General features: G+C 38.2%; 1 protein-coding gene across 1 annotated transcript in view; it reads right to left on the bottom strand.

Moving 5' to 3' along the window:
• LOC145720914 (phosphatidylinositol 3,4,5-trisphosphate-dependent Rac exchanger 2 protein-like) overlaps positions 1-12,685 on the bottom strand; it is an 80,051-nt gene that overhangs the window by 32,030 nt on the left and 35,336 nt on the right. The window contains exons 3-4 of the mRNA XM_081816088.1: positions 9,085-9,151; positions 8,647-8,837 (exon numbers count right to left, since the gene is read on the bottom strand). Coding sequence (XP_081672214.1) covers positions 8,647-8,837; positions 9,085-9,151 — 258 coding nt within the window. The remainder of the gene's footprint in view (positions 1-8,646; positions 8,838-9,084; positions 9,152-12,685) is intronic.

Here is a 12,685-nt window from a genome sequence, read left to right as displayed (position 1 = left end):
ATATTCCACATCCTTCATTCCTTTCCAGTCAAGCCCATTAAGGTGTGTTTTTCTCTGACATGGTTTTTCATTGCTGAGGTTAGCGCAGAGGCGATCACGGGGATGGCTAATGAACACTTAGGCACATGAGAGTGTATTTGCTATGCTAAAAATGTGTATGAATATGAAACATCTGTGTGTGAGTTAGGACCTTAATTACCATAGCCACCAGGTTTGAATCTGCATTTCTGCATTTTAGATTTTTCAGCCTGGACTCTTTCACCAAATTACTTCATTTCTGTTTTGTTTTGTGGGGATTTAACTGCATAGCTTGGGTACCTTTCCCAGCTGCCCAAAGTTCTTCAACACTACCTCTCTATGCCCCTTTTCTCTACATTGCTGCCTGCCTTTTGTCCTTGCTCCGCAGGTTCTTTGATGACACCAACACTTAAGGGTGTCCGGCATATGATTTTCATCTGTCTCCCCAGTTCTTTGATGCTTTACCATATAATGTTTTCTCTTTGACCTGTTTACTCATGTCACTGAATAGAGCTTTGTTTCAGTAATTTTCATACCTTTCTAGGGGATCCTTCCTTCAGTGTTTTATTCTGAGACTCCTCCTTGGTTGTTCCTCTTAATCAGGGCTCACAGAGGATGGGGCGGTGGAGAACCAGGGAATATTAACATGCCATATGCGTTCCCTGGTGATCATTTCTCAATGTCCATGGTTGGCAGCTGATTATTCTTTTCTCACACCTCTGTGCCTTTTCCTGGAATATCTCTTCCCTGTTCCTAACACCTGATGTATATTCCCAGAAAATGCTTAGTAATGTTTAAACCAGCTCAAATATATCTCTGTGAAGCCTTTTCTGACATGGTCCCCTTCTCCAATTTCCCTGTACTCATACATACCCCCTGTACTCAAGAATCACCCCACCTGTTTTTTTCATAGCCTCTTTGCTATGTGTGTGTGTGTATGTATATACACATTTACATTATACCCAGTTATGCATATATATACCTTTAGACCTTGCTGACTGAATCTGTCAAAGGACATCCCCATGTAAGACACCAAGCACATCTAAACTCAACACATCCCTCTCCACCATGCCCCCAAACAGAAATGCATATTTTCCCCGTGGCAGCCCCATTCCCCACCACCTTCCCAAGCTGGACAGCAGGAATCATCAAAATCTCTCCCTCTCCCCCTTTCCTCTATTTCTCACTGATCATCTAGTTCTGTTACTTGCGTTTCATACTATTCACATCTTCCCTTTCCCTTCCACCCTCTGCCAATGGCTCAATTTGGGACCTCCTCATCTCTTCCTGTACTACTGTGAAATCCAAGTTATCTCCCTACCTCCATCCACATCCCATCACAGATCATGACAGTCATCTTAAAAAAAAAAAAAAAAAATCTAGGGCACCTGGGTGGCTCAGCCAGTTAAGCGGCTGTCTTCAGCTCAGGTCATGATCCCGGAGTCCCGGGATGGAGTCCCGAATCGGGCTCCCCGCTCAGCGGGGAGTCTGCTTCTCCCTCTGCCCCTGCCCCACCGCTTACGTGCTCTCCCAAAGTTGAATAGGTACAATCTTTTTAAAAATTTAATCAGATTATTCTTTTGCTGAAAACCCTTCATTGGCTTCCTGGGGCCCCCGGGAGGGAGTCCCAAATCCTTAACCTAGCAGTCAGGGCCTTACATTCTTCTGGCACTTCACTGCCCAGAGTAGTAAACTCTTTACTGTGACCGCCCCCGTAGTATGCTGTTTTACATCTCAGCGCTGTATTTTCATCCCATTCCCTTCCACTGAGCCATCCTTCATTTCCTTCACCTGCTAATCACGAGTCATGCTTTAAAACAGGTGTTACCTTAAACCTTCCTGCTTAACAGGATTTCAATCTTAAGCCTCTGTATTCCTCCAGACAATGTTAGGTGACCTACTACCAATTTAAGATTAACATCGTAAAGGCAGAAATTGCCACTTCCTCCTGTCAACTTTCTCCAAGCCACCTGCTCTCCTGCTCCAGGTTCATATAGAGGAAGAGATACCCATATTTCTTCCCTCCTCTGGAGGATAGAAATTTTGGCTTATGACATTTATTACAGTGGTTATAAAATCACTAACCTTGAAGCCCTCAGGAACACATCCCAGAAAGTGCCTGGCATTTTATTTTGCTTTAAATATAATTTTGCAGGTTTAGGAAAAACAATAACTTCAGCTTATTTAAAATAAATTTTGAAGAATCATGCCCTCTTCAACAATTTGTATAGTAGATTCTGTATTTATCACTTTTAAATAGCTAAATAAAATAAAATTTAGTAACACAAATACTTAAAGTTTACTACGATGCTCAAAGAGTAAAATTGGGTTTGGCAAATACTGATGAAATTTAACTAATAATTATATATTTAGATTATTTTTATCGGGGTGCCTGGCTGGCTCAGTCAGTAGAGCATGTGACGCTGGATCTTAGGGTTGTGAGTTCAAGCCCTCACTGGGCATAGAGCTTATATTAAAAAAAAATTAAAAAAAAAACTACTCTTCTATTATTTTTACCAAGATATGTTTAATGTATTATGATTACTGAGATTTTCCCAATTTTAATGATGGAAGGTAATCATATATAAGCTCTCGTTTTTTTATATACCATAATTAAGGTTGGTCAGGCCAATATCACGTGGTAACTGGAGGTCAGAACTAGAAATCACTGCAGTAAGTCACTCTCATAATTATTGCCTTATTCTTCTTTCACAGTAATCTAACTTGAAGAAAACAATGGACATTTTAAAATTACAGTATAATTTAATATACTAATTTATTAAGGTTCATTTCAATTGCAAAGAAAAATCTACAAAACTTATATGCAAATTTGACCCACCTCTATCATCTTGTTATTGAATCTCATCTTGTTATTGAACTCATCTTGTTATTGAATCTCTCAAGTCATTTTTGAACAAAAGATAAATGGGTATATTTGAAACCTACACTTGCTTATTATGGTATTTTTTTTTCTGTCCCATAGCTAGAATCTAAGGTACAGATGGAAATCCCCAGAGTAAATCTACTCATCTTACTTGATGTTTTCACCCCATAATGGATAAAGATGCAGCTTTATCATCTGCCCTATTAGGACTCTGATTACCTAAGTCAGGTTACCTTGAGTGCCTCACTTTTATAAGATTCTGCATTCCTTAAGTTAGGCCTATTTGTCAATTTGTCCTTTGATGTCATGGTTACGACAGAATAAAATATTGCTAAGAAAGTCCTTCAAAGTTCAAACAAAAATGGTTTCTAAAATTGCTAATCGATAGTTAACCTGAAAAAGTTTTTTTTTTTAATTGTTTACATGTTCATCTTCATCTGAAATAAAAACTGTTCAGTGAACCACACTAGTAATACAGATTTCTCTTCAGTTGTTTTTATATTTTAATTCCTGGATTTCATTTTCCTAACAAATGCTTATAATCATACTTCGGGTCCTATATTATGGTCACAGGATGGATTATATAAATGCCTGTCAGGGAAGGGGAAGAGAGGGAAGAGAGGGCTGACTCAAGATTCAAGCACCATTGGTAATACTGTCAAATGTGAAAATATGTCTCAATTTCCACATAACCAATGAAGGAATGCATCTTGGGAATAGACCCCTCTTAAGTTAGAAGCTTCACATATATGTGGCCTTTGAGTTCCTAAAACTTTATATATGTTAAAACTAATTTCTACAATGTATTAAAAAAAAAAGAAGTCTGACACCATAATACAGCAATGGTAGCTAGTTTGATGTTTATCAATATGTTTTTAAATAATGAGAACAGGTAGGCCTTGCCACAGACTGTTTCCTTCTCACACCTGGGCAGGGTTCTCATCAGAAGACAAGACACTGACTAATGCTAGGTGCTGGTGAATCCCGGATTCAGTGAACCCTGCCTGGCTACTGCTCACAACCCCCACTGGAGGAGTGAACGGGAGGTATGTTACTTATAAATGCAGGCCATTGTTTCCTGTTAGAGATTTTATCCTCACAACAAAGCATGAAGATGAAACGTAATTTATGTGTGTAGATCTCCAAGGTTTGGGTTCAAAGCCATCACAGGGCGAGTTAAGACACGAGGCCTGTGTGTGCATCACGCACCTTCCTGCGAGGCCGTACCAAGGTTCTGACATCGCTGAAAACCAATTATTAAAAGATACTGAGAGTATGTGGACAAAAACTCTTTGGAACAAGTCCTTAGAGGCAAAACCTGTGATCCCAGATTTACTGCCCTCACTAGAAATTTCTTTCACATATCCTTTCAGGTAGCCTCTGGAAAATTCCACCCACTTGTTCCTACTGGCGAAGGAAGCAGAAGCTAATGTAGTGGGAAGAAAACGACATCTTTGTTTTTGGACACAGAAAGACTCATGATTCAGGTTTTATAACATTTGCAGTATACTGATTTATACTGGTTAAAGAAAAACAGTTGGCTATTAAGCCGGGGTGGGAATAAAGAACTACAACAAAATGAAATACCACATTGAATGGAAGGATGCTGCAGTCTGAAATAAAACGGAAATTTAGAATCCCTGTTTGTATGCTTTTGGATTGCCTGCAACAAATAGCTGGCAGGAGTACAAGAGAGAACTTGAAAAGCCACGAGCCGATTCACTACTTTAAAAATGTTCAATTTGACAAGAACCAATTCTGTCTATAAAGCAGGTATATAGAGAGTCTATGGCATAAATCTTTGTCGAAAAGGAAATGCAAAAAAACTATTCAATTCCGATATTTGTATTTGTTTATCAAAGAAGTATAAACTAAAGCACTAGTGACATATCATTGTACATCTAGGAGAGAAGCATAATAGATAAATGGATTCAAATAGCCTCTGCAGACCAAGAAAAGATGAAAATGCTACACAACTATGTAACCTTCTGGTTGTGTTGTATGTGAGGAGGAGCCTTTCGAGAACCTGAACAATATATATTATTGACCACAGAGGTTTAAACTCCTTGACACAGTAATTCTACCTGGAGGATACTTTTGTTTTTCTTTTAACTTAATGGAAAATAAAATTGAAATGTGAACAGCCACATAATGAAACCAGCCTCTCTGCAGGCATTATGGGCGATGGACCAGGAAGATAAACCACTGAAGTGATCATTTAGTAAACTATGGCATAGCAACTGGTTGGATTAACTCTGTAGCAAATAAAAGTGATAATGAGAAAGTCTATGTGTACATCTGGAAAATACAGATAGAGTTGTTATGAGCATAAAGCAGATTGTTGAACTATATTTACTAATAAAATTATGTTCAATTGTGCGTTGTTTGATGGAAGTTGCAAGAGATGACACAAAATGAACATGAAAGAAGGCATGTCAGGATAGGAAATTATAAAACGTTCCATTTGTTAAACTACCTCTAAGATCAAGTTTATATTGTTTAAAAGGCAAAAACCTGTTTTTAAGAAGAGACAGTCCTATTCTTGCACCATCCAATAGCAATGAAGTTAACTGACATAAGTGAATAGTTAAGAGAGTGTGGGCAGGGAAATTCATCAGCAGAATTGTAATACACACAAAGGATCTCCCTAGGGAAAGAATTTAATAAAAACAAAGTCAGGCTAAATGTTATGAGAAGATTTTAATAATTCACCCTGAATTCTATTCCTGCTAATCTCGCATTCACTGTTGTATGTAGCTCTGCCATCTAATTCAGGTTGGCATTAAAACATCTAGACATTAATGCTAATTAAACCTGCCTTTTCATTCTGAAAAACCACATTCTTCTCTTTAATATCAAACATATGCAGAATCAGTCAATACTCTAAAAATATTTTATATTCTCTTGTTATTTTGCAAATAAAATCAGAAAAGGCAGGAAACTGACTAATGTGGATCCCATATTACTGACCATTTCTCATCTTGATTTTAAAAGTAAATGGTAAAAATAGTTTGTGCAATATTTATTCCGATTCACGTTGTGAACTTCTCCCCTTTGTCAGAACCTGAAGGTAAGCCTCCATGTTTAATGTTGAGTGCAGGTGTGGATCTACTTGGGTTTCTCTCTAGCTGTCTGAATTATAATTATGAAGAATTATTTTAAGAACAGTCTTTATGTGAGATTTCTAAATCCAATATAAATTAGCACATTTTATTGTCATGAAAAATGTAAACATAGCCTTCACTGAGAGATTAAAAGATAATGTTAAACTCCCATTTTATTCTGCGTAATAGAAAAATAAATCTGTACCATTTTCAAATAGCATTAACTTTAAGTTCAGCATTTGCCATGGAGTATTTGTGCCTATACCTCAGTAAATGTCTCTGAAATGAACTAACTAAAGCTACATTTATTTTAAATAGTAGAAATGGAAAAAGTCAAACTACTTTGAAATTTCAATGTTACTTGCAGTCCTAACACACCATTCAATGAATATGGTAATTATAAAACAGCTGTGAAACATCAATCTATTTCTCCCAGGTAACATTAGTCAGATTCTAAAATTGCTCATGGGCTAGCAGAGAGACTAATTGAGACAACCTGGTCATGGTTCTAGGATTAAATGCAGATTTAACTGCATTAACTTCCAGTAAATTAATGTGGAGGTAAGAGGGTATGCTTTTAGTTTCAAAGTCCGGCAGTGTCCCCTTTGTGATTACAGCGTATCCAGTCCTCAGACAACTATGATCTTGCACTGGGGTAAGATAAGAACACCAATAATCAAGGAAATGACACTTGGTGAGGCCACAATGGCCTCGATGCAGTTCCTTGAGCTCCCACGTGAGCTCCCACATTTGCACTGCTGCTCCCTAGGATCGAATGCTCTTTCTCTGAGATATTTGCATAAATCACTCCTTCATTTCATACAAGTCTCTGATGAAATCCCTTGCTGGATGGTGCTACCCCTTCTTCCCATCCTGTCACCTTCGACCCCCCTGACTTCTGTTCTTTTTTCTATTTATTCCATCTACCACATTACATATGTATTTGTTTACACTATCATCTGTTACCCCCAATACGATGCACACTATTTGAGAAGAGGGACTTTAATTTTTCAATGCTGTATCTCCAGCAACTAGAGCAGGGCTGGCACATAATTGGTGCTCAGTGCATATTTATGGAGTGAATGAATAATGAATACATAAATGAGTGAATGAATAAGTGGGAACAGAAGGAGTGAACATGAGTTGATCAGAAGGGAGAGATCACTTCTCTGCTAGTAAACAAATTATGAAATAATATTTTATTCATTTGGTTGCAGATATTTTCAATTAAGCTTATTACAGCTTGCAATAGAGCACAGAGTACACAGCCATTAAAATAAAGGAGAAAATTTTGTATATTTTGTCAACCACAAAACATAATGCTCCTTTCAGAGAAATAAGGTCTTGCCATACTTTGTAAGCAAGAACACACTGTGTAGGACTTGAAAACTAGAATTCGGGTATACCAAATTGAAATGGAATTTTACAGATGAGAACCTGCTGCCTTGGATTATTTTTCTCCCACTTTTTACCTCTTCACCCTGACTCATCAAAACCCAGTTCAAACATCACCTTCTTTAGGGAAAGGTCTACCCATCTCAGAGATCTGTTTTCCTTCTGAATCTTGGTTTTTGGCTGTAACTTTCTGAGATCATTTACATTTTCTTGCAGTGGAGGTCTGTTTGTTCTTATTCTGTTGTCTCATTATGTCTTCTTATTTTTTGTTACCTGTTGTTCATGCTGTCATGCTGTATTTATGCCTCTAACATGAGCATCACTGCTTTATGATGTTACACGGCCAACAGTCAAACTGTCGTCCTTTGCATAGGTCAAGTACCAAGTAAATCTTGACTAAATAATACCACCATCCGCAAAATCTAACTGGCCCAGTTCCAAGAAGAGACTATGATGGGTGACAGGACACTATTTGCCTACTCAGATCACAATGAGGACCAAATTCTGTTTTATTATTTTTACTACATGGTTTCACTTCCTTGTGAAAATGGTGAGGTGGCAGAAGAGGAGCACGTGGTTATGGGGAAGGACTTGACATGGGGTCCTCCACCCCCATTTTGCAGCTGATGCAACCGTATGAGTTCACAAGCCTACGTTGGGTGTCCCAGACTGAGCACAACTGCCTAAGACAAACCACCTGCACTGGACCCATCTAAGATTTCCCCTTCCATTTTCAAGAACGTATATTGTGTGGGCTTCTGGACTTAATTTTGCCAAAAGTAGAAAGACAGTAGCAACCCCAAGGCAGTGCCTACCTCACAACCAATGGATATAGAAACCCAAACCACCGAAGGTGGAATGTCCACCAAGTGCAGTGAAAAAAGTTTTGTTTAGCTCCTTGACAGCTCCTACCAGACAAGTTCCTACAGTGAATAAAATCGATGTACAAGTTTGTGCCTAAAGTACAAATCTTGTAATATAAATGGAAGGGTGATAAGATTCTGGGCAGATAAGCTACAGTGATTTAAATGTGGGATGGCATTCATTTGTATGAACAAATAGCCACCGAACATAAAACTAAAGCCAGGAAACACCGTGTCACCATGATCTGATTTCCCAAAGCTTATTCCGAATACATTCGAGTCCTCTGAATGCTTCTGGTTACCATTTCCTGTAACCACAATGTAAGGAAGAACCTCCAGATGAAAGTGGGCACAAGAGAGGCAGGCAGGGCAGGCCACATACCTGTGTACGCCGCTGTTGCACATGATGATGTGGCAGGCTCCCAGCCGGTTGCACAGCTCCGAGGACACGGACAGCAGCCCCACCCCGGAGGCGCTGCAGGCTGTGTTTGCGCAGGCAGCCGTGCGCTTGGATCTGATAAACGAGGCTACCAGCCGATAAAGTTCATCCAAAGCATTGAGAGGCCTCATGAGCTGCAGAAAAAAGTGATGAACGTAATGTCCAACACGTTTAGTCGGAAGAAATGCTTTTAGATGGCATACAATTCACTGCTGTTATAACGTTTAATGAAGAGTGTAAAATATTTTCATTGTGGAGGTAATGGAATCGGAGACTACAGATATTTGTAATTACACATTGTCTGAGTACAGCAGCAGAAAAAGTAAATAAGGGAGGTCTGTAAAGGGCAAAGCATCAATAAATGCAATCATCTCTTTTTACCTTATCTACATAGGCAGCTTTGGATGTGGAGTTTGGTGGTGAATTTGACTTGTCCAAGTAGAAGGCCCTGTAAGAATCCAAGGAATAAGTGATCATTTATTGTTAGAAAAATTAAAATGCATGAAGACATGCAAGTTTCGCTGACTTCCTTTTGAAGACAAATGAATAAACAAGTTGGACACTTGGATGGGTGGGAGTGCAAAAAAAAGTCAATAGTCTTCCATTAAGAAAAAATGACTAATGAGGCACCTGGGTGGCTCAGTCAGCTGAGTGTCTGGCTCGATTTCAGCTCAGGTCATGATCTCAGGGTTGTGAGATGGAGCCCCGGCTTCTAGCTCTGCACTCAGCAGGGAGTCTGCTTGAGATTCTCTCTCTCTCTCCCTCTAACCCCCACCCCTGCACACACACACTCTCTCAAATAAATCTTTAAAAATTTTTTTTAAAAATGACTAAAGCTACCACCAGCTCCATTACACAGTGTGGCCTCAGAGACATTACTTAATTTGTGTATGCCTCAATTTCCTCTTTCGTAATTTGGGGATAACATTAGCTTCTACTTCACAAGCCTGCTAAGATGATTAAATGAGTTAATGCAAATAAAACCTTTAGAACAGTACATAGCACAGAGTGGGTGCTCATTAATATTTTCAATAATTTATATTATTACAAAAGTTGGAGAAATATATTTTCTTGTGACTACTGGAGAATTATCTAGTTTTCATTTATTGTGCAAGATTATAAAAGTAATACTCAAAAAACTAATTTTAAACAGAGTACTGAGTTGAATTCTTTCATCCACTAAGCTGTGCTCAGACTGGAAGTTAGACCTTCTTCAAGGATACACTTGTTCTTTTTGTCACCAGGATGCAGTGTGGCACCAAGTATTTTAACACATGAAGCTGAATCCTAGTGACATGCAATTATCCAAAGAATATTGCTGAGTTTTGCTTAGCTCTTGGCTCAATACTAAACTGAAATTGTAAGAAAATGACCCATGAAGACAGGATACATTTAAGTTATATTTAATCTACTATCTATTTTTGATGAAGTGAAATTATTTTCAAGATGTGAACACTTAATGTCAATGTACCAAAATAAGTTCCATAATATCAAAATGATTGTCAGACAAGATATTGAAATAAAACTGATTAGACTAGTGTTTCGGAGCATCATTTAGAACCTCAAAGTACCATCAGATTATTATCAAATGCATGAGTAGTAGTGGGCAAAATCAGTGAGACAGAACTTTTTGCCCAGAATCCCGCTCTATGCACACACGTGCACGTGCACACACATACACTGCTATTCCCATTAGCACTGTACCTAATAATGATGTTTGCTTTTGTCTTTTTAAGATAAAGTAGCATGGCTTAATCAATTTTTACACTTTAAATAAGGAAAACTTTAAGAGTCACTTCCAAAATGAAAATTAGGCTCATTCTTACTGAGAACTAGCTTATTCATCTCTCAAATACAAACTCAAACAAAAACAAAAATTTAAAAACAGTTCTGCATCCAAAGTTGGTTATGATTCATTATAATTCATTTTGAACTCCTAAAGATTTCCATGTACCATCCTGGTACAGAGGTGGTACCTCAAAGCTGGAACCCATAGAGATACCTTGACCAGATGTTCCCATGCCTTTCCTCATGTGTGCTTGCTAGAAAAATCAATAGGGTAGAAAAGAGAACACAAGTCCATGGAAAATTATTCCCTCAGCCTAAATCCCACAGCTACCTGTTGCTCCTGAGCACATAAAGCTGCCAGGAGTATGAGAACTCCAGTCACCCGAGGCAGTGTTCTGCTCACTGCTCACTCTGGGTTATGGTGGCATAAACCACTCTAAAGTGGAACACCATGAAGTGCCAAGAAAACATAGTTTCAATCAGCTGGTGGAGCCAGTATCTACTAAGAGCACTGGACCAAGAGCAACATCAAAGGTATCTGAGACATTTTAAAATTTTCAAGATTGTCCCCAGTATCAGAAAGAGATAACAATAATCTAAGAGGACTGCTGGTATGAGAAGAGGAAATGAGCCAGACTTGTGTGAGGTACAAAAACATGCAATGGGGCTGGAGTTAGAGTTAGGTTAGAATGAATGGGCACCTGAGAGAGGTCAGAGGGGCAGAGTCTGTAGGTAGGGACTTAGAGACCCTGACAAAGACTTTGGGTTTTAACTGGGCTCATTACCAGAAGACTGGCTATTTTATAAACTTTGTTGCTATGCATAAACATTCATGTTCTGAAAGTTCTGAGTGGCTTTCATTTCCATTACACAGGTACATGTGTAGGCTACTACTATGAAAATCCAGGTAGGCACCACCATGCTTTAACAGATCCTGCCTGGCACCTGGCACCTCTGCTTCACCTTTTAAAGAAATGAAACATTACAGATACAGATGAGCCCCTTCTTGCTCACCCTTCTCCACTCCCACTCTTGTTCCAAACTCTGCCTCCCCAAGGTAAATACCACCCAGAAGCTGGCATTTACCACTTCCATGCTTTACAAGATCACCCCACACAGTTGGCCCAAGTGGACTGTCAGACTTTGCAAAGAACAGAACAGCTGTGATCATTCTTCCATATCCTTGTTCACATTGATGTTATGAGAATTTCAACCTTTGGTATTTTTATTTTCAATTTGCATATATTTGTTGGCTATATTTCTTCTTTCCTTGCATGTTTGTATTTCTTTCTTTTGTGTCATCTTAACTTTCTTTACGTAGAAATTAGTTATTACTTTTTATAGCAAGAGTTAAATTTGGTGACATTGAGAAGCTGCTGTTCCTCTTAATTCTTTTTTAAATCCACACATTCTTTCCTCAAAATATTCAGTTTTAAAAGTTGGGTATTCTATTACTATGTTTGATCAGCATGTCAGTGGCATATGTCGGCATTAAATTCTAGAATCCAAATTACAGGACATTTTTCCCCCTCAACACTGTTCTTGGTGTCTGCTCTCAATCTAGTTGCCTTTGCTTTGGGACTAGTCTGTATTTTTTCTTCGACGGGTAAAGATTTTTTTACCCTCAATGTTCTGAAGTTTTACTTCAAAGTGTTTAAGCATTGATTTTATTGTTGTTTATCCAGATAGGTTCTCAGAGTGTCCTTTCAACGTGAGGAGTCTTGTCTTCAATTCTAAAATAATCTCAGCTATTATTTCTTCACATAATCTGATGTTTTCTTTCTCTCTCATTCTTTCTTTCCACTCACACACACTTTTAAAATCTTATTTTCCCATGACTGCATTTTAGGTGATTTCCTAAATAATAGCTTCCAAATGAAAAAAAATCTGTCATTGTCAAGTCTAGAGTTTATACTTTCTACTGGGAATTTTATTTCAATGACTGTCTTTAACTTCCAAGATTTCTGCCTATTCTTATTTCATTTCTACCACTAAAAGGTAAACTCCCTATGAGAATGTAAACTGTCTATGTGGATGTAGTTTTTATTTACTTAGGTTCATTCCTACATCTCTGGCATGTAACAGTGTGTGGACCATAGTATAATCTTAATAAATATTTGTAAATAAATAAATAATTATATCACTGACTGTTTTTATTTCAGGATTTTCTACCTTTTTACAGATGGCAATCCTT

The sequence above is a fragment of the Leptonychotes weddellii genome, chromosome 4 (assembly GCF_054177405.1).
Source record: "Leptonychotes weddellii isolate Sample4059 chromosome 4, ASM5417740v2, whole genome shotgun sequence".
Taxonomy (NCBI): Eukaryota; Metazoa; Chordata; class Mammalia; order Carnivora; family Phocidae; genus Leptonychotes; species Leptonychotes weddellii.
The sequence above is the reverse complement of the archived record's forward strand: the minus strand, read 5'-3'. Positions and strand labels throughout refer to the sequence as shown.